Genomic DNA, 23,791 nt, shown 5'->3' with positions numbered 1-23,791 from the left:
TTTAATAGGTTTATATGATTTTTTTCTTTTTAGAAATGAGCACTCATCTATGAAAATGTATATATTATATTAAAGAGTTGTTTTAAATTTTTTTCTTAATGTTTCCGCCTTTCCGAAAAATATATATCTAATAGAGAGACGTTGTCAATCCAATGGATAAAAAATGGCGACCAATTTTATCATCAAACTCTCAAAGTTTACTGATAACCTGACGCGGTGAGAAAATTTACGTACGATAAGCATTCCTATGGGTTGTTTGACGTTTTTCTAGGTAGTATAATATTATCAATAATTCATAAATCATTAAATAATATTGTTATCTAACCATTTTAACCAAAACCTTCGCGCAACTTTGCAAGATATCTGGATCTCCGTAGAACGTATAATTAAAAGCATTAAGCAAAATATTAAAGGCGATAATAGTTCTAGGAATGTTAAAAGTAAAATTATTACTTGTATTTTATTTCTGTATGATTCGGTAATTCGACAGAGATTATTTTCTGATGATATTCCTTATCTTTAAGAATCAATCTCATATAGTCTAAAATCAGTCTAATTAATATTACGAGCCGATAGCGCGTCTGGAAAATTGCAATTTTCTCCTGTGCAATCGTTGGCGATACAAGCGTAAATCGATAATATTATGAATAGAGTAACCCGGAGTCGCCGCAATAATCCAAAAAAACGGGTCCACGCCTGGTGTAGTGATGTACCTACATACCGCAGGCTGTCTATTTACCAACGATTCGAGTTTAAACGCACACGCCTCCTGTGATATCGCGTGTACGGCCATAATTATTATTATCACGTTAATTGTTATATTGTAATATGTAACGTCGTACGAAACATTCTCGTTTAATCGTAGCGATACAAAATAATAAAATATATAACGTATAATATAATTATTCTGGACTTTTTTTCTTTTTTTTTTTCGTAATCGCAATACTACAATAATAATGGCATAATAACGTATGTGTGTATGCGCGACGGTCGTCTCAACAACAATAATATATACTCGACTAATTTGCCGTACCATTTATTATTTAATTATTACGATATGTATACATATTATTATTATTACGATATAACCGTACGATGTTTGTATACGAAATACTAATCACCGGCCGTAGGTTTTAATATACGCGATGTGTCCTATTAGATTACCCACTTAAACGTGCGTGTAATAAGACGTATACGCGTACCCTTACGTATATGTATAATATATACGTATACGCACATAAATAACGACACGACCACTAACAGCGTCCACAATAACATTATTATCATGATGTGTGACGATAATGACGATACATACGGTGATGTGGTATATTTTATTATTTACACACACGGGCTCGAACCGTCGGGCTTAGGTCACGTGAAACTGTGTCGCCCGAGTGCACGTACACGTTACAGTTTCGGCACGGGATCTAACGATCGCGGCTGTTGCACCGAGAACTGCAAAAATGCATATAGATAATAATACCATCATGCGCGTGTACTGCACACCGCCGCCGCGGGACTTTTACTTAAATTTCCCAATTGCATTCGCTAGACGACACTATATTACCAGCCATATATATATATATATATATATATACACACATACTATATCGAACGTTTAAGTCATGAAGTAACTTCAAGTTGCAGCGTTGCAGTTTGTTGCATATTATAATATTATATATAGTTGCGTTGTTGTGCGTATATTCGTATTATTAATATATCATTATAATAGTAATAATAATAATAATAATATGCACTGTTCTTTCGAAACAGCGAAGGGTGCATGCCGCAAATTTATACGGCTGTGTCTATAAGTATATATACAGTCCGTGAGTACGAACCTGTTCACATTACAGCCATAACATTATAATATAATGTTATATACGTTTCGAATTTATCGTTTTTGCGTTCTAAATCGTTTTTATTCGAATTTCAATTTACGATAAAACCGCAATAATCATTCGCAGAGAAATCACTCGTCCTTCGTACGCTATCAAGACTTAGCGATATACAGAGTGACCAGCCAAAAGCTAACTGGTAAGTAAAGCGCCTATACATAATAATATAATAGTATTGTGAATATCATATATGAATATTGCACGTTTCACGTATTTTTACTATTTGATATTGCACAATATTATAATTACTGTAGTGATACGATAATTTCCCGTTAATGTTATTTTTAGTGCTACTATTTCTGTTTTCATATCATTTACACTTTCTAGTCGGTAAAACATTTTTAGTTTATTCTACTGTAAAATGAACATGATGTATTATAAATTTAAAAAATAATGTAAACAGAATACTGACTACAATACTGATACAACTATCATGTGTACACGAGTCAACTCATAGGTCAAAAAATGTAAATTACCATGTCACAGGCAGATTTAACGGAAACGCTTGAGATTTTGAGAGTGTTGTTGTAGCGTTTGCGTTTAAAATTGACTCGGATAGTAGTGAACTTTTTTTATATCGTAATATAGTGTATTGGTAGCCAACAATCATGAGTTTCTTTGAACTTATTAGTAGTAAAATAATTCTTATTTACACTTTACATAGGCGCACTTGTAGTAATATCTACTGGTGGACGAACTGTCAAAATAGAGGTATCGAAGTGTCCTTTATTTAAACTATTGTTTCATGTTTTCAAGCCAAAGATCCCTAAAAGGATAGGAAAAACATTTAAAAATAATTGATGCAAAAACTACGGAGACATTGTACTATATAGTATATTATATTATAATATAGTGTGAACCTGGTGATTTATTTAACTCGGGAAGTTGATTCGTATCTATATTGCAGTATTACCGTGTTTTTAAGATTTTTAGAAAAGATACTATAATAAATTAATTTCTCTGTGTATAGCTATGTTAATAGTTACATTTTTTTTATGATTGGTTTTAAACATTTAATACGATTGCATTGCAGAAAGGTAACCTTATAGAATATAGACTACATATAGTAGGTACATACATGTAGTCAGATCGATAACTAACCTCATTTGACCGTTATTCCGATCATAGAACTTCGTCACTCGCATTTATTATAGAGCACCATGCTCTATCATTTATTTAATTTATTTATTATACATGGTTTTGAGTCTCATTATATACGGCCATTTCGGTGACGGTTTTCGGCCTTCGCTCTGCGATAATATTGTGGTCGATATATACGTGATAGCATATTTGGCGAAAGTTTTTAGAATTAATTCGTTTTACAACTTTTAAACATCGACTTATGGTAAAGACTTGACTGGTTTAAATCGTAGTTATTGCGTCAACTTCATTCCTCCCGCGGTTGATAACATTCGGTGGATAGTTAAGTAACATATTTTATATTGGTGCCACGTGTCGTTACCGACGCAAGAATAATGATTGCCGACAACTTATACATATCATAATATTATGTTTACTTTAATATTATCCATGACCCATTCACGATTGTAATTATTAATTTGTTAATAACCATGATACGTTTTTTACACAATGTTTTGCGAGAATATTAAACTGGGTTAAGTGATTATTATTTTGTTTTTTTGGTCTTCTGCATTCGCGGTTTATTTCAACGACGCAATTGCGGTATTGTCGGTTCTGAATTTCGACCAGAGGACGTTATGGCGCGAACGAGAAAAGAGCTATAACCCGTGTACGCGCGCGCGTGTGTGTGCGAGTAAAACGAACTCCTCTCGCGACGCGCAAACACGATTTATCCTTTACTGGATTGCCGGAAGTCCAACGTGTACGCGCGCCCGGTCGAACCGCACCCCGCGGGTCGAAACCACTAGCTGCTCGCAACCGCCACCGCCGTTGCAGACGCGACGACCCGGTTCGGCGGCAGCGAATTCATATGCCATTAGTTTTTATTATCATAAATGTTTAATCGTCATTTATCATGATTATTCCTATAATAATAATTATACGGAGGTATTTTTTTTTCCACTCGTAATAATTGCCCGTCCAATCGCTCTGACTGACCGGCCGGCGTCGGGCGACCGGCGCACGCGCACACTCCAAGCCCCTCTGCGTACCGTAAAAGTCCGTCGGCGCCGCCCCTTCGCCCACCCCGCCCGACCACAATATTTGTGAGTGTGAGTACGAGTCTGTTATAGTATCTGTTACCTGTGCGCCGCTATCTCTTCGCCGACGACGTTATTTACCGTTCGACTCTCATCGCGGGGACCACGCGTCATGGCCGGCTGCGATCTCGATCTGGTAAGTACTCGCACAGCGGTTTTCGTGCATGAGTTAATTTTAATATATTTTTTTAACTCTTACCACCCGCACCTATTATTATTTATCAATATAATATGTATTATAAGAATATAATAAAATAAATTATCGTCTCACTCGCCTAACATTATTATATAAATACTTGCCGTCGTTGCGAATAATTTTCAAGTCTTATCTCACTATTGCACATGCAAATCGTGCAGTTCCGGAGTGTGTGTGTCTATAAGGTTTTGAACTCGTCTGTCAGACCGTTCTTTTGTTCGTCATAATTTCCTCGGTCGCCTCGAAATTGGCTCTTACTTTTTTTTTTTTTTTGTGTATTATTATATATTATATGGCTCAAATACTGGTACGAAAAGAAATTTGTTTCCTCGACGATGCGATCGTGATATACTATGGATGCCGTTGCATACAAGTATACAACGTTCAACGCGTACTTATCCTTTGGCGTTTGAGCATTACAGTAGTTGGTTTTTTTTTATCATAACAATAAATTATTATCGAATATTCAACGACGTTTTGCCGTGCCAAATCACGTCCGTGGGAAATCGCGCAACTATATATACAACAATATAATAATGCAGTTATCAAGATCCGCCGTAATAGAAATCACGAGTGCAAATCGGAATCGAGAATCGCCGGCAGTATAACACACATAGTGCGCATAACCTTTCTAATGTAAAATTGTATTTTAATTTAATTATTACATAAAGAATGCGTTATTATATATGCACCGCGTATACAATCAATTGTTAATATGTCATGACTGCCGATATAGTGTTAACCTGTACACCGCAGCCCATAATAATGTAATGATTTACTATTATTATTAAAACGATTGGCCGAACCGCATACCCATGCGATGTACATTTTTTCTATAATTTATGTTTACGCGTGTATATAAAAACGTAAAAAGCGAAACGTCTTCCGCGATCCGGAATCTAAAAACTCTATTACCACACCCACTAATACAGTATTTATGACGAATACGGGATAGACATATTATGCAGATTGGGTCAACGATAATCGTTACAACTTAAAAGCTCTTCGAGCTGGTATAATATCTAATTATATGCGCTGTTTACAACCACTACGGTATTATAAAAGTTAGGCGTGGGAATCAATATTGAGGACTTTTATTTTTAGTTTCCCTTCGTTTCCGATTTTTTTTTCTAACAATCTACTATATACTATATTATACCTACTCTCGATTTTTAATCACTCGAACGAACCGGTTTCGGTGGATAAAATGTTGAAACAAAAAATAATATAACATGCATGATATATGCACCACCATAACATAATATATAGCTGCAACGACGGACATAGCATAATATGGACTTACCATTATACGTATACAGCCAGCCAAAACCCGTTTTTCCTTCAGTACCCCTCCCCTTATCGGTGTAAAGGGGAATATATATTGATCAATGATCATCGTTTGGCGGTGAATAAGAACCCTATAGGATAATCGCCATGGCCATCTGCCATGGAACAGCTGACATATAATATAATTCGTCGGACAACCGGATAGAAAGTGAAAAAATGAAAAGCACACATTATTTGATATTTCTTATATTCCGGTTTTTTCCTTATTGATATTATTATTATTATTATTAATTTCAATCTGCGTGCGGTATCCTAAAGCCGCATCAAATTATGCGCGTATTGTATTGTAAAATACGTTTGGGTGCGCTATACGGATGCGACAATTTCGTGATATGTCGCTTTTCATTTTCGTCATTGTAGCGAATACCTACCCACCACTTCTCCTGGTGCATAATATAATAATCATAATCATATAATTATACGTATCAATTATGACCAAATCGAGTTTGCGCTCGTTTACAGCGCATTGCTCAACGAGTGACAGACACAAAAAAAATATATTTATATACGATTTCATATGCGAATTTACCGGTAAACGCGTGCAATTATACAATAACTGCTTTTCTTACACCGATTTATATACATATATATATATAATGTGCGGTGCGGTGGCGGCGTGCATATAATATATATTATACCTATAATATAAGTAATATAACGTGTGTGTGCCGGCGACGCAGTGATCTGGTTTCGCCGGGTCATCGTTTACGTAACCGCGATCCAACAAATTATCACAATTATTATTATTATCTTTTTAAACAGACCAACCGGTCGGACGTCGTAGCTACATAATATAACCCGACGAGCATATGTATAAGTAGGTATGGCTAGCGCATTTCAAAGGTTTATATACACACGTGACAGCAGATACCTACGCGCACCATGATGATATATAAATACAGTATAAATAGTATAATATACAGTAGTATCACTGCAGCGCAATGAATATAATATTCTTACAATGATAATTAAAATGTACACGATAAACCATATCCGCGCAAACTACTTAATTCCTAGCCACCCCCGGGCCATACTTCGAGTCGCGATATTTTCGGGAATTCGTGGCGCAAAACTTTCCAAACGTATATACATCGCATAACGTCGTTTGCATAAATTAACACTCCATAATAATTACACTACACATTCCGATACAATATTAAACATTTACTGGACCACCGAATTCGTAAATATAATATGTATAAATATATACATCTATTTTCAACGAGTTTAGCGAGTTTCGTTTGTGCATATACATATTATATAAGTATATGTAATATTATACGACACGTCATGTACCTACTACCTACTGCATAGATTGAAATTAAAACGCTATGTGATCTATTATACGTTGCATATCAACCATGTACCTATCGAATTTATAATTCATATAATTAGGATAGATATTCAAATCATTAAGTCTGAAAACGATCAGTGATCAGAAAAAAACATTTTTTACGATTTAACGATGAGACATAAATTGGAACTATAAAAGAAATTCGCATCGCGTCGTCTCGAGGTTAAATAGTGGTGTTAATGGAAGAGCATACGATAGGAATCGTGGCAGAAAACATTTATTTAGTCGAAGACGTTGTAACATTATTTTAATGATGCGGCTGAAATATTGCAAATGAAGGGCGTATAGTACAGCCAATTATATAAGTCTATACGGAGAGAGCTTTTCATTCTGACTATATACGAATATACGATACAATACTAGGATCACGCATAATATTCAAAATTATTTTAACACCTAACGCAATATTTCCATATGGTTTTTTTTCAATATCGATGGAATCATAATAATAATAATCGCTTGTTTTAAAAGTGATGAAACGTAATATATAGATAGTATAAACGCCGAAAATTTTGTCTGCTACTGCTACTGCAGTCTCTCACGCAAACGAATCCACTGTTTATAGGTATAAACTACGTGATGTATAGCGTATTGGCCACAGGCCATACTACGCATCAAAACCGTAATTATAATTTTATTATCGACGTGTGCGAGCGCGTATATTATATATGGTGATATTGTACGCGTGCGCCGCAATAATATTTTCGCGCATTTATATATATTTGGCCTTACTAAAATATGTTTACGTTTGGAAAGTATCGGTCCGATAATATTTATGGCCCGTTTGTGTATGTACATACCGATTCCACTTCCGGTAAACTCGGCGGGGGAATGAAAATCCTGTTTCTGATCCGATGCGTTATATGTGTGCGCGTATTATAATGTAATGCGGTTATAATCTGTGACATATACACATGCAGGTGTTCAAGTAAATTATATTATTATAAATACCTGATAATATATATCATATATATGCGGATATAGGTACAACGGAAATCGGCAAATTCAATAGGTATCTGCAGTATTCTGTGTTTGGTTTTTTTTTTTTAACTAATGTCGTGAATCGATCGGATGGATGTTGGCTGCTCGTGAAATTCGAAAACGCGAATAAATCGTTCTATAATAATAATAATAATATGTGCCGTACAATGTCATTATTACTATAAGCGCCGCCGTGACTGCAATGTCTCCGGTGGATAAAATTCAATCCGATATCAAAACCACAAACGTGATTACAATGCTACGCGATGATCTTTATCAATAGTACATAAACATAATACAGCAGTGTACGTATAATGACGTATAACGGTGGTTCTCACACTGTGATCCGCGGAGCCCTAGGATTCTGTGAGACTGATCTAGGTATTCGTGGGCTGTGAACACATTTAAATCAGATCAAATTCACTGTTATTAGACGCGCCATATTTAAATTATGGTTTGTAATATTTTTGATTTAAAATCGATATTATTATGGACCATGTTTTAAAGTTAACGTAGATTTTTTCAGCAACTCGATGGCTCTGTGAACAAAACAAAAAAATGATAACCGTTAACGTACAATAGCTGTTATTTTAGTGTAGAGATACTCGGCATCCGATGATAAAAATGATTGACATTGCCGTAGTTTGTCGCCGCCACCAGACGGAAGATAACCGCCGCTGTTACGTAGTAGTGCGCATAGACACACGCCCGTGGTAATGATTATTATACATTATACACGGACCGCATGCTTAGGTTCTCACGCGCTGGTTAGGTTAAGTGCAATTTTTTTTACAACGCGCGTAATTTGTCTATGGCATATTGATATATATATTTGTCTTCGAGTTTCGTTTTATGGTTGTACTATACGTGTATATATTAGTAATTGGTAGGTATAGGTATACTATAAGTTATAACGATTAATGAAATCCAATTAGGTGATACAGCGGAGGTGACTGTTATAATAATATTATATTTATCATTGTTGACTGTTATTGCAGTGTACTATTGTGGTTTTCTGCGTACCAACTACTGTGCACTCTCGGTATAGGATGATTTGTTTTTAGTCATTGTCGTAAACCGTAGATTTCGCAAAATCGTTGGTCTTATTGATTCAATAATCGTGTAATTTTTGTTCTAAAAATCTGAATAAAAAAAACATTAAATAAACATAATACAAAAAATCTTAATAATATTATTCATATCCAATCGACGACAGAAAAGAAATTGTCACTCTGTATAATGTATGTAATATTGTATACGTTCGTCGACGTCTCCGGGCCCGACGGGCTCTCGTGGTTCGTCTCCGATAGTCCGAGTAATTCGACTATATATTAATGGCAATCGGTGTTTCGTTTATTTTTATTTATTTTTACGACCTTAGAAAACTCATTAGAAAGCTTGCGGTTTTCTGTGTGCGTGCGAATCTCGACCCCGACGGCGGTGGAGGTACGCGACGTTTGACAAGTGAACGTGTTTTGTTTTTATTTATTTATTTTTTTTTTTATTTTTTTTTTAATATCTTCGACAACATTTAACGGCACTCGATTAATGTGCCATTCAACCATTGCTATTTATGCCTATAAAATGTTATACTGCGGTACAATAGCAATAGGTACCTACATAACCCCGTGAGGTTTGGTACATGTACGCAGACCGGTTCCGACAAAATACGACAATGCTATGGGTTCAGGACAAATTGTAACCGAATATAATATTATTACCTATATTATATTATACAAATTATATAAATTTATGTTTTAAAGGCACAAAAATTACTAGACCGTTTTCAATAAAAGTTATATCAATCAAGTTCACACATAAATTTTGTTTTAGGTCTTGAAAATCGAATATTTTTTTGTTTATAAATAAGGTTACCATTAGTTATAGATAATTAAATAAATATTATCATTGGATATCATTTCATATTTTTTAATTTAAGCTAATAAAACTATATTTTATGTAAATGTAGAAATGAATATAAGAGTACGGTTCAGGTTTATTTACTAAAAAAAAAAAATACTGTTTACTTTTGACAATAAACAATTGAAAAGGTTTTTGACTGAAACGAAACGGAATCGATAAATAGATTGTCTGCTTATACAAATATTATTAATCAAGATATATTTAAATGACGCATATGCAAATCCACAGTGTTCCTAGCTATTAATTTTTGGGATAAATCAGTCCAATTTCTTCGTGGAGTAGAAAGAATGTCTTAAACCGTCTATTTTACCCTTTCAACTTTAAAACAAATATATTTTCAGAAATTGTTGTGTACTATTTATGTAATTTATATAAGAAAAAAAATATTTATCTTTTTACCGATGTTTCTATCTCTGTGATAAATTCATACAAATATTAAAGTACGAATGATAACGTCGACCCAACCGTTGACTTTTGACACATGACAGAGTTTTGACGACTTTTTCCCACGTCAAATAAAATATTATGAACACTTTGATTTTAACCCACGCGTAAGCCGACCGAATATGCGACGCCAAAACAGTTTGATAATGTAATGATGTATAATACCTATACCTGAAAATTACAAATACACGAATGGAATCAGAATTTGGAATTGGAACGAACCGAGTGGGACGCGCGTTACGCAGTCGCCTTTTGTCTCCTCGCTTCGAGCCCGCGTCGTTCATATATGATATATTATAAAATAAAATAAAAAAAATGCGTTTTCTTGTTGTAATAACGCGCGAGTGTGTATTTCACGACGACTGCGACACAATTAAATGTAATTATTTGGCAACGATCTGAACAACTCACGCCCGGCGTGCTATGTATTATTTCCATGGTTTTTTTTTTTGAGATTTTTAGTATTGGATTGACGATTGTCGACTGTGTACAAAAGAGTAAATACACGTAGAATAAACCCATCTTTCACAACTAAATAAATACAACACATAATAATAATGTTATACTACCGGCAACCGTGACGAAACACGGCGGCGACGACGTTCGACGAGATAATAATATATATTTAACCGGAGAGGTAACACGCACATAATCACCCATATGCGACAATAATGCCTATAGTGTATAATAAGTAATAACATAAACTTGACACACATAATATATTATTCTACTCCAGTCATCTGTTGTCTGTCTAAAACGAAAGAGAACGAAATAAAGTTTGTATTCTTGTATACGAAACGTGCGACGCATACGACATAATAAATAATAATTATATAATTATAATAAATACGCTTTGTGTTTGTTAAACCGCTGTCGTCTCAAAAGTGTTTTATCGTGATGATAAGCGAGACACAAACTTAGTAGTCGTTGATGAATCTAACGCAGTTTTAATAATTTATTATAATATTATTATGCGATTATTATCTATATAATATTATAATTATGAAGTTTATTTGCTTATTATTATTACAATCATTTTTTTAATCGGTAGTCATTTAATTTGTTACAGCTAAGTTAGAAAATGGACTTACGAACGAAGTGACCCACGATGAACGACGCCATCAAACGAAGCGATGTTGACCAATAGCTACGTCTTGATATATTTCTGCGCGGTCGCCTGGTGCACCGCCCAAAAGCTGACCTTCCAGCAGCTTTTGCCCAACAGAAACAATGGCAGGAACGTCCGAATGGTACGCTTATATGTGAAATATAACATTATGCATATTATTATATTATGATGATTTACACCGTGTATAAACACATACAGAAAGTTCTGCTATGTAAATATGCATAAATGTATTTATTATAAGTTCGTTATTGTCATTACTTATTATAAAAAAAATTATTTCTCAGACGCGTTGGATCTACTCCTTATCCTATGTGTTATAACGACTTCCGGACGCAATAAATTAATTGTGATTAGTAATTTCCGTTTACTCTTGCAGACGCCGGCCGTGAGCGAAGACATCGTCATGACACCTGGGCCCACAGGTATCAGGAGGCAACCATCGTTTCCAGGATCGATGCCATTCCCGTGTAAGAACATGACGTCTCCGGGACTAGGTAGAAGCTCGGTCCGGCCGACCAGCGTGCACAGGCTCCGGCCCGGTGACATTGACGTGGTGGGCGCTATGGGTGACAGTCTGGTGGCCGGAAACGGCGCGCTCGAAGAGTTCGCTATGGGAACGTTGATCGAGTACAGAGGAGTGTCTTGGGCAGCAGGTACGGACGATCCACATTAAAAATAATTTAATGTATCGATACGCATATATCATAAACATGGGTACAATATATTATAGTGATTTTTTAAGAGCCTGTTGACTAATATTAAAGTGGGAATGTTCTAAATAATTTATAACAATTTTTACAGCAGTTGAGGACTATATAGTGACAAAAAGTTTTTTTTAAATCATTGCTACTATATTTTTCATTCGTATATTTTTATACTGGATATACCTGATTTATATTGAAATTCGAACTTTTTAGTTATTCTGCAGCCTTGTATCATGCTATAAGTACTATTATGAGTGACTGAGACATACGTATAAGCGTATAACTGGATTTAAATTAATACCCAACGAGGTTTGTAATTGTTACTAAGAACTAGGTGCCTTTTCACGCCTGACTTTGTTGATAACAATGTTCGAGCTTTGTTTAGGTATGCCAATTATAGTCAAGAATAATTAAACTTTTCATAACCTCGGTAGATCTTAGTTATACTTGGATACTATATGTTAAAAATACATTTATTAGATTTGGGTTGTATTTATTTTTCTACATTCGTTGTGTTCCCATTACAGTGTAATATCCAGACAACATGTCCGACAACCTGTACGATGAATACGTAAATTAAATTATTGGCCCCAAGTGTAAATATTAAATATGAATACATATTATTATAATAGAATTTAAAATGATGTGTCCCTGAGTAAAATACGTATTTTCCATTTCGAAATGTCTTTACGATATAATTAATAATGACGTGTCCAACACTGTTAGACTTAGATTTTTTTCGTTGTACACTTCTATAGGTACACGATGATAATAATAATAGTAATAACGTTGTGTTCGTGTGTATAACACATATACTTACCAATTGCGTTTGTGTGTAATAACCTAACCCGCAGGCGGCGAAGCTACGTGGCGGAACTACCTGACGCTGCCCAACATTCTCAAGGAATTCAACCCCGGGCTGAAGGGCTATTCCGTGGGAAAAGGCGAATTTCTCGCGCCCAACTCTCACATGAACGTCGCTTTCCCCGTGTCGGCCGACTACGACGCGTACAGGCAGGCGCAGTTCTTGGTGAAGAAGATGAAAAAAGACCCGGACGTGGATTTCAAAAACGACTGGAAGGTAATAACACGATATGCGTGCATAATATAATAGGCCGAGCACACCAAAAAAAAAAAAATACTTTTTCAATTTTGAAAATTAGCAGCTGCTACTACTACTACTCAATTAGCGCAATACTTTTGTGACACACCTCTAAATTAATTGTGTTTTTGTATTTGGAGTGCCGGACCTAATATAATAAGTCATAATCAACACGTTATTTAAACACCATTAATTTAGCGCTGTCATCGACGTATACCTGCACGCGTATTAATTATTTATGATATTGTATGGTATATGTGCAATTAAAAATTACATTTTGTTTTCCTCGTGCACAGTTGATAACCATGTTTTTCGGCGCCAACGACTTGTGTTCGGGACAGTGTTACGACAAGGACGGCACAACTCCGTTGCAGCACAGCAAGAAACTGCAAAAAGCGTTAGACTACCTCCAGGCCAATCTTCCCCGGACGTTCGTGAACCTCGTACCCGTCCTAGGTGTGTTATTATGATATTCCTTCGATACAATATTACATAGTTGCGTTGTGTATGCAGATTGTAGGTATACAGTAGCGTGTATGATAACAATATTACTGTTATCATTGGTCAATTATTATTTTTGTCGATTTCGAATCGAAACCCCGTGGTAGAAGTGGTAGAATTTAATAGACGATGTACGCGGATTCCCTCACGTTCCGAAATGCATCCTCACCCGGTAGTTACAGTTGAAATAGTGTGCATAGACAGTTAGTATAGACTCGGATCTCTCTCTCTCTCTCTATATAAATATATACAATATATTTATCAACTTGACTCCGATCGATGTATAATAATGTGTTTACCCTGTATCGGTTAAAATAGATCTGCTACATCCGCCATCAGTAGTAGGAAGTGAAAACGGCGTGCACTGCTGCACGTACGACGAGCCTATATAATATGTACAGCAAGGTTAAAGCGTCGATAGGGTAACAGTGGATATACGTGTTCCCGTAACGGAGGGGATACCGCCCGCTCGCGACACATATTATACCGTAAACCCGGTTAAGTTTAACGGATCGTTTGCGCCAGACATACCTACCTATATGTACTTATGTGTGTGTGTGTGTGTGTGTGTGTGTGTGTGTGTGAGTGTTATTATACGCTCGTTATGAATGAGAGCCGCGCCAATTCACTTTCACAACTCGGACCCCACGGAATATATGAAATAAAAAATGCACTATCATCTTTAACGTAGTGGTTCGTTCATTCACCGCGGGCGTCGTTAAACAATTATATAACTTTTCAGACTCGGGGTACATTATATTTTAATTTAATAATGTATTATTATTATTATTATTATTATCATAATTGTTATTATTATTAATGCGACCGCATTGCGGCAATAGTTTTTAACGTTAACCGTGGTTTACTCTGCCAATAATTGTATACCTTTTTTTTTGGATCGGCATGTGAAATTATACGCGTAATAAAATCGACAACAAATCGCTATTCCACAACATCACGTATTGTATACCGTCGGGGTACGATATATTGGTGACTAATGAACGGAGGTATATGATAGTCGTCATCCACAGACAATCTCGTAAATCTTCTGGAATCTTAACGTCGAGCTGAAAAATCATCAAATTATACCGTTAGTATTGTGGCTATGAAGGGTGAGGTACATTATTGATCCGTTATTATAATAATATGGCCAAATATCGCCGTTTTCAAAAGTCATATTCGAATCTCTCTCTCTCTCTTTCACTCACTATTTATTTTTATAAATCGTCACAGTTATACGAATAGGCACGATAAATATTATGTTTAACACTGTTAACAGCACCTATACTATTGTGCCTAAACCTATTCTCGATTAGACGTTCGAAGAAAGCCAAACCCAAAAGTATAATAGTTTTTTAAAATTATATGACCCCGACGGTTGCCAAGTTCAAATTTTCAATTATCATTGTTCGTCGTCGCCACGCGGATCACTGGCTTAATCGATTATTATATACCGTTATTCTTCGTCGACGACGGCGGCGATGTGCATAGGTCGACGCGTGTCCTGTAGATCGGCAAAATTGTTATTAATGTTAATACCTATACTTACTTATTATTATTTATTATTATTCCTAGTGTCGCGTTCAGACGTAAACAATTATTATTTATTTTGACACTATCGAATGACCGTCCGTCCCTTTTCACCGCGACGTCGGCGTTTTGAAATCGCGTCTGGAAAGTGGGCTGTTGTACCGCGCGATATACCGTCGCACCGCGGACGGAGGTGGCGTATTATAACACATTGTGTATATAGAGTCACCTCGAAACGCGTTACGCATACGAAATGAACTTCCAAAAGAGCTTGTATCGGAAACGAAAGTGAAAGCCATTTCGCGCGCGCACTGTCAATGCGAACGTATTCGTGTCGCGTATAATAGGTACCTATATATGTATAATATAATACAATATCATTGTTTTTAACGTACTGTTGTAATGTGCAGTGTACACGAGAGAAGGAAACTAATATATTATGCGAACGGTTAAAACGTAATGTATCTCACGTAATTTATTAATATTAATGGATAAACGAAAATACTGCGGGTTGTCGATGGCCGATGATTAGAAATGAATCGACTATTGCATTATTATTGTAGCGCCGCAGGCCTATTTGTAATTTTCACGGGCCTGTGCCATTTTAAATATTACCCATATGTTTTCGTCATTTTTTCTAATTTATTCTAATAATCTATAAACATATTATTATAGTAGATTTTTCAATATTTTTTTCCTATTTTAATATATAGGTAAATTTTAAATGTATTTAATAATACATTTTTTGAACTAATTTCACACATAAAACGTGCTATACCCGGACATATACTCCCCTATACGAGGACCTTAATTAAAGCTAACCATTGTTATGGAGGTAAGGTGATATTACATAATTCGTATATAATATATATAAAACAAAAAACTATTATATTTTATACGAGCAATAATGTAATTATATATCATACTTTCGGGCTTAATGATTTCTAATTGAAGCACCGCACACTGGACACGCACATAGGTACAACTGATATATTATATTATTTTACAGCAGTATTCTTAATCTTCTTCCTTTTACGACTCCGGTGTGGCATGTAATTTGTTTTTCTTGGAAGTAAACGTATTATAAGACACCTACCTCGTTCAACGGATGAAACTGTTTTCGGATGTGATTATTACGTCATAAAAATATAAACTCTATAAACTGTAAATTAATATTTATTACTATTCGAATGATAATGCCCATCGCTAATACAAATACGTACACATTTATATATGTTCAGACGTACGACCACGCATAATGTATATTATATAATATAATGGTAGTATGCAAGCCATATTTTGTTTTCGAAATCATGTTTTATTGTAATAATAATAATAATAATAAATCAATTTTAATAATTGTTTTCTTGTTTATCTTTTCAGACGTGTCGGTTAGCGTACGCGTGAAGAGGTCGTTCATGTGCCATATGCTACACAGATTTTTCTGTACTTGTTTCCACCAAAAGGGAAACGAAATGGATCAGATAACGCAAATGGTCCGAGATTATCAGACTGCCGAACAGATTTTGGTTAGTTTCTTCCAATATTGTACCCAATGTTTAGAAAACCGGTTAATATTGCGGTTTTTTCTAATTCTAACACAATAAACAAAACTGTAACCAAAAATAGGTTTACAAAAGTCCAAAAAATATTAAAATATCCAATTTTTTTCATTTAAGTTATTACATATTTTTAGTGTACATATTCTGTTTGTATTCTTTTTATAATAAAGAACACCAGTATTTCATAGCCATCATTATTGCACTCAATAATGGTAGTTTGAGGAGTGTGAGTAGTGTGGCCGTAAAAAATTAAAAAATTGGTATTTACAAATTAAAATACTAACGATACTTATTGATATAAATATAATATTGATATATTCCTTTTATTCATTTTTAACATTTGTAATGTTCTTGTATTTTTTTTTTTTGTAGATCAACAGTGGTAGATACAACAAAAAAGAAGACTTCACTGTAGTTATCCAACCGTTCATCAAACTGTTCAATGCGCCGCTGGACAAGAAGCGACAATTCGAAGAAGTCATAGACATATCGTTCGTCACCTACGATTGTTTCCATTTCAGCCAAAAGGGACACGCTTTAGGTGGGTATAACGCAGTGTTCGTTGGAAATGCACACATCTGATATTTTGCAGTTTATAATGTATATATTATACATTTATACAACAGTGATCTTCAACTGGCGGGTTTAACTGACTAAATTTAGCTTCAAAATTGGGTCACATAATGATTTTAATAAATGGAAAAAAATATAAATTAAATGTATTTAATAATAAATAAATATAATAATAATATAACATTAATAACAATGATAGGTAGTTCGATTAAAGATTAGTCCTTTTTTGGCATTTTTACTCATGTAAAACATTACTCAACAATTTAATTTTTTTTTACACATGGGGGAGGGGTCGCAAACATTTAAATATAAAACTAAAATGGGTCACCCAAAAATAAAATTAAAGACCACTGATTTGTATACTGTTGGAAGGCAGGAAGGGTGGATTCCATTATCAACTACACTACGTGACTCGATGATATAGTCGAAGATTAATAGACACTTAGACAGTGTAACTCTGTATATGTGTATTGTTTACTCATTACATGTACTAACTACCTACTATATTAATATTATTATTAAAGGGTCTTGTAATCCCTATATTCTATAATTTATACAGAGTGTACCTACCATAAATTTCGTGGAATGCCCCTTAGCATTTCATATTCCTCTTACTTATACATACGTATATATTATATATATATATCAATTTTAAATACAAAAAAAATACAATTTGTCAATTATTTCGAATACCAATTATAGTAACTATTATGTTTTAAGAAAGAATTATATTTTATATCACCAAATAAAAAATATGAAGGTTATCATTAAAAAAAAACGTGATATAATTACTTTGAAGCTGAATTTTTCTTTTAAAAAACAAAAATAAAAACAAAATATGAGTGATTCATGTTAATTTACAAACACTTATATATTTTTATTAAAGCAGAATAAGCTAAAAATTTGTATTGCAAACAAGGGGGGATTACACTGTACTAATTTGCTATTCTTTACAAGTGACATTTTTCCCGTCCTTAGTAAACTTTAATTCAATTCATGAATAGTTTATTTAAATGCCAACTTAACCTTAACACATATACAAAAAACAAAATCATATAATCAGACTAATAATTGTTCAAGTTCACAGACTCTGCCGTTGCCATTTCTGTATCATCTATTGTTTTTTTGTGCACATTTTCTGAGCTACACGTACTACTTGCACAAGGTCTATATACGTTTTTCAACGTCCTTACTCCTTAATATATGATCATTTTTAATTAAATTGTTATTAAAACACTTAAAATCGAATTAAAGAAATTCGAATAATACGTAATCTACAATTCAAAAAAGTAATTTTAAAAATAATTGATTTCTATGTCTAGTACAGTAATAGTTAGCATTATTTTGATAATCCCCGCCGTTGATCTCCGATCACTATATGATATATGTACGATAACAAGTCATAAGTATCCCTTAAGTCTCATATTAGTCATAATATATTAATCGTGGGTTTTTTTTTCTTCAAATTTTAGCTGCAAATTTGCTGTGGAACAACATGATGCAACCCGTCGGTTCGAAATCAGAGACCACGATGGACTTCATCATGAAGGACTTCGTCTGTCCGACGGTCCGCAGCCCGTACATATTCACTGCCAACAATTCGGCGCCATTGGACTATCGAAACGATAACAGGCTTAGATGAACGAACAATCGTAGAACATCATTCCAGTCGTAAAAAATACGCGAAGACACACACGTAGATTATGAGTACATGCATAATTTATAATTATCGTTTTTAAATTGTTTTATACTGTGTATACATTATTATTTTTTCTAATGTTTTCTCAACGTTCTTTTATAATTATTATTATTATTATTATTATTATTATTATTATTTTTAAGATTTTCATATAATTTTATACTTAAGTGTGTACGCCACGCCACGTCAACGAGTTGCAAGTTCCGAGAGTTCCCCGGCAAGCCATTATTATTATAATAACGTACACATAGATAATATATAATAATAATATGAAAAAATTGCATTTCCTCCCATCGTATACACATATTGCAACGCGTGTTTATCCTATCCGCTCTGGAATTTCTGACCGTATTTGACGTCAGATATCACTAAAATACCAGGTATAACCTATACCTAAAGACTTTTTTTTTGATTTTTTTTTTTCATATTTATATGTTTTTCTCGTTTCTTACACAATATGTGGTCATATAAGTAGTCACTGAAATTACCATAGCGTATATACATGATATTATAATTGTTTTTACGATGATGTTTATTGATATAACAATACAATAAAAACATGTATTATAATAAAGACTGTGATTTTCTTATTTATTAAATGTTTCATAACACATAGCTACGCCCGACACGTTTAAAACGTTAGATTTAAGTATTCGATTATTCCGATTCGTATAGTTCATAATAAACAGCGGTTATAATGAAGTGTTTTTTTAAATAAATAATCAACGAAACTATAATATCATAATTACAAGGGGTAATATTAGATATATTATGTTTCGTATCTATTTTTTTGAATTATATATAAAATAAATATACATCATATGCGATGTGTATATTTAAATTATGATTAAAAACTGTAATGGCGAATGATCAAATATACAATTATTATCATTATTATTATTATTATTATTATAATATACAATTTTTATATTTTATTAAATTAAAAAGGTCAATCGTTTTAATAAGTGCGGTTACGCATAAATTATAATTAACGATCGACTTCATATTATATTTTTTTACATGTCGTTGTTAAAGTCTCCGAAAATCACGTTGCAGTAGACCGTAAACAGTGAACATCACAATGGTCTCAATGTCTCATATACTATGCGCAAAACGCATATTATGTATTCAAACGGGAGCCGGTCTATCAACATTTGTATCATAATAATATAATGAATAATGATAATATGCATTGTTAGCTGTTTGTCTTGGACGATTTCCAAATGGAATATTCTCTCCTATAGTGTGTAACACATAACCGGAATGATCTGTCGGGAAAAACGTTCGTATAGTTATTATTATAATATGTTATATTAATATGCGTTATTGTAATCGTATACATAATACCGTCTGCATTCGTCGTCGTCGCGTAGTCGGGTCACGAAAAATGTATCATAAATCGCGATAACACAGAACAAATATTTTGTAAAACGTAATTTTTTTTATTTTTAAATTTTCTCCGTTTTTCCGTGTTTGTCATAATAGGTAATGTCGTGGGTCATTGTATTCCCTGCAGGACCCGCGTACAAAATACACCCGAACTAACGCGTTCGAATGTTCTAGATAGAAAGAAAAACGAACGGCGCAGAATACATCTGCTACGTCGTTAAAAACGGCCGAATCTCGGGCGGTCCGCAATTTTTTGTCAATTATTATTTACACCAGACAAGACCGGGCGCCCTTGAATGCGATGATCTCGGCCATAATATTATTATTTACGTACTATTATAATATGTTCACTCGCGCTGCATTATAGTTGTCGACGACTGTATCACAGTATCGTATCGTTTTATGAGACAGAGCCGATGCCACGATAATCCAGGAAAACGGTTAATGTGCCGCAGATGCGGATGTGAAAAATAAATCACACATCGCTATAGGTAATAATGATAATAAAATTATGACGGTTGGACAGTTTTTACTGCATACCTACTCGTCGACATCCGGGTATGGAATTACTTCTTGCTGCATCGGGAGTTTACTGATTGCGCTTAAAATGACCTTTTTACAATGGACCAGTTGCGCTCGGTTATTTTCAGGGTTAATAGACCAATTGCGAAAATAAATAGCCGTTGGTAATTAAAATCGAAAACAATGTTTGCTATATTAAGTATAAATGTATATAGTTACTTTACTTAAATAAAATCAAAATACACAAAAATTCATACTTATTATAAATACATTTAAAATAAACGATAGTTGTACATAATATAATATCATCGTTGTGTTTACCTATATAGGTTAATTCTTGTATTACTATATAGTAATACTATAGTTATGCTTGTATTTAAATACTTTTCAAATAATTTTAGACCAATGTATTTTTAAAATACTAAAAAATACTTTTTATTTGTGTTTTAATATTCTAGCTAGAATACTAAATGCTTTTTTTCATTCTAGTTTTTTACTCCAAATTACAATTACCAATATTTAAAAAAATGTTGGATCACCCCAAAATTACTGTATAAGTTATTATCTAATATCTTGTACTTATTTATATATTATTATATTTATTAACTCAAACATTTATAAATAAGTTTAAATACATTAAATTTGCGAATAATGTTAATTATATATTAATAATTAATACAAACTAAAAACGTACGAACTAAAAAAAAAGTATTTGTTTAAATATTTTGAATACTAATATTTTGTATTTATATTCAAATACTTTTAAATTTATGTATTTGAAAACGTATTTTAAATACAAATGTTACCAAGTATTTAAATACGTATTCTAAATACATTTGAAAAGTTTTCTTAACAAGACTGCCCAAGCAATATTGAGGAATTAGACCGACAAGCATAATATTGACATAGCAAGTGTTAGTGAAAACATACTTTCGTCTTTAAATATCATTCAACAAATGCACAGTTTTGTTTATATGTTGCGATGTTACAATATGATGTTTCATAAAGTCCTGGATATTGATGTGTAGAATATATTTTTTAATAATAAATATTAAACTCAGCTCAGTTACTAGTAATCAAATGATCTATATAATATAAGTTTTTAGTTTAAAACTAATAAAATAGTATATGTATAATAATGTACGATAAACCAATGTTGATGGAATTTTATTGGAAGAAAACATAACATTTTTTGCCTATAAGTAAAACTAAAAGATAAGTGCATTTATACTGTGTGTACAGAACGTAAAATAATATTATTAAAACACTGATCATAAAGTACAAATATAATTTTATTTTGTTTTAGGTGCAACTGTTCCACACCCGCTGCAGCAATAATAACAATATACTATTATGCCGTGGTTATGTAAGTAGCCTGCTATTATTAATCGTTTTGTCGAGTACTCGTGTCTTTATTAGTTTATTACGTACAATAATAATAATAATACCATTATTATTCGTTCGCATCCGTTTTTTTAAACGTATCTCACATTGGCACGCAGGTCCTTGTCCACGGCGGAGATCACACGCGAAGTTTAGGTGAAACATGATATTATTCTGCTACCGATTACTTATAATAGGTATATTATTAGCCATTAGGTATAATACAAAACATATACAATGTATTATAATATTATTTTAACATATTATAGGTACATTATTATTTATACAGCCTGCCAATCTAAACTGCCGTATGACATAAAACGATCCAGAAAAATCTACAGAAATATATTATGTCAATCGCACTGTATTACGAATTTACGATATTTTACAGATTCAAATGTTACGTGCGTTACATTTGATTTGTAAATGATTAGTTTATTTTTTTAGTAAACCTGCTTCAAAACGAATTAAAAATGTCCGATCAGCGATCGTGGCTTTTGAATAAAACCAGGCAGAAAGTTCTCGAATGCTTTTGATATTATATTCGTAAGTATGAGATAATGACCAACACCTAATTAGTCAAAACCAATGTTTTACGTTTTTACCTATATACTCATCAGCTGGTTTTTCCAGTATGTGTATTGTATACAGTTAACTTTGTTATTGTTGTTGTTGTCGAATTATAATAAGTGCATTATTACTTTATTACTATATAATTTATAACAATGTTATTATTATATAAGTTATGCGCACGACCTTGTCAGTGGTGGGGAGGGGGAAATGAATATTGCTATTACCGCCTATACACTTATATGAATACTAGTACGCATATTTATAATAAATATAATAATATTATGTACAGGACTCGTTGCCATCGCACGTCAGAAACGCGTTGAAAATCCGATTATTATGATCATATAATTACCCATATTTGTGTATACGACACGTTGCTGTGAGAACGGTTTGCTGTGTTTTATAATATTTGTATGATGATTAATGATTGTATTGATGGAAATAAGAAAAAAATCCCAATATTTACCTGAATCCAATGTAGACGTCATTAGACGGTTTTTATTTGTTTTGTAAACAGCAGTATGATGTTGCGATATTGCTTGGCACTAAGATAAAATTAGTACACAATATAATGATCAGCTGAGATTTTTTTATTTCGTAGATGCGATTATTCATCAGTCAATGATCTTAACCGGTTTTAATAAATGTACAGTTCCGTTTTTAAAGGGTTTTCTTTAAGTACCATAAGAGATCATGTTATGACGTTATCTATGATATAGTAATAGGTACAATTAAACAATATTTTAACGCCTTAACTATAACCACCCCAACAGTTTAAATTAAAGACATTTATCTATCATT

General features: G+C 33.4%; 1 protein-coding gene across 1 annotated transcript; it reads left to right on the top strand.

Annotated features, from left to right (window-relative positions):
• The first annotated feature begins 4,062 nt into the window (after nucleotides 1–4,062).
• Nucleotides 4,063–19,697, top strand: LOC132929575 (phospholipase B1, membrane-associated-like). Its single transcript, XM_060995023.1, has 8 exons — nucleotides 4,063–4,214; nucleotides 11,393–11,573; nucleotides 11,829–12,105; nucleotides 13,011–13,237; nucleotides 13,555–13,714; nucleotides 16,673–16,818; nucleotides 17,224–17,392; nucleotides 18,897–19,697. The coding sequence occupies exons 2-8, from the start codon at nucleotides 11,457–11,459 to the stop codon at nucleotides 19,064–19,066; spliced, it is 1,266 nt and encodes a 421-aa protein (XP_060851006.1). The 5' UTR covers nucleotides 4,063–4,214; nucleotides 11,393–11,456; the 3' UTR covers nucleotides 19,067–19,697.
• The last annotated feature ends 4,094 nt before the right edge of the window (nucleotides 19,698–23,791 follow it).

The sequence above is a fragment of the Rhopalosiphum padi genome, chromosome 4 (genome assembly GCF_020882245.1).
Source record: "Rhopalosiphum padi isolate XX-2018 chromosome 4, ASM2088224v1, whole genome shotgun sequence".
Classification (NCBI taxonomy): domain Eukaryota; kingdom Metazoa; phylum Arthropoda; class Insecta; order Hemiptera; family Aphididae; genus Rhopalosiphum; species Rhopalosiphum padi.
This window is presented reverse-complemented; position numbering and strand designations above follow the sequence as displayed.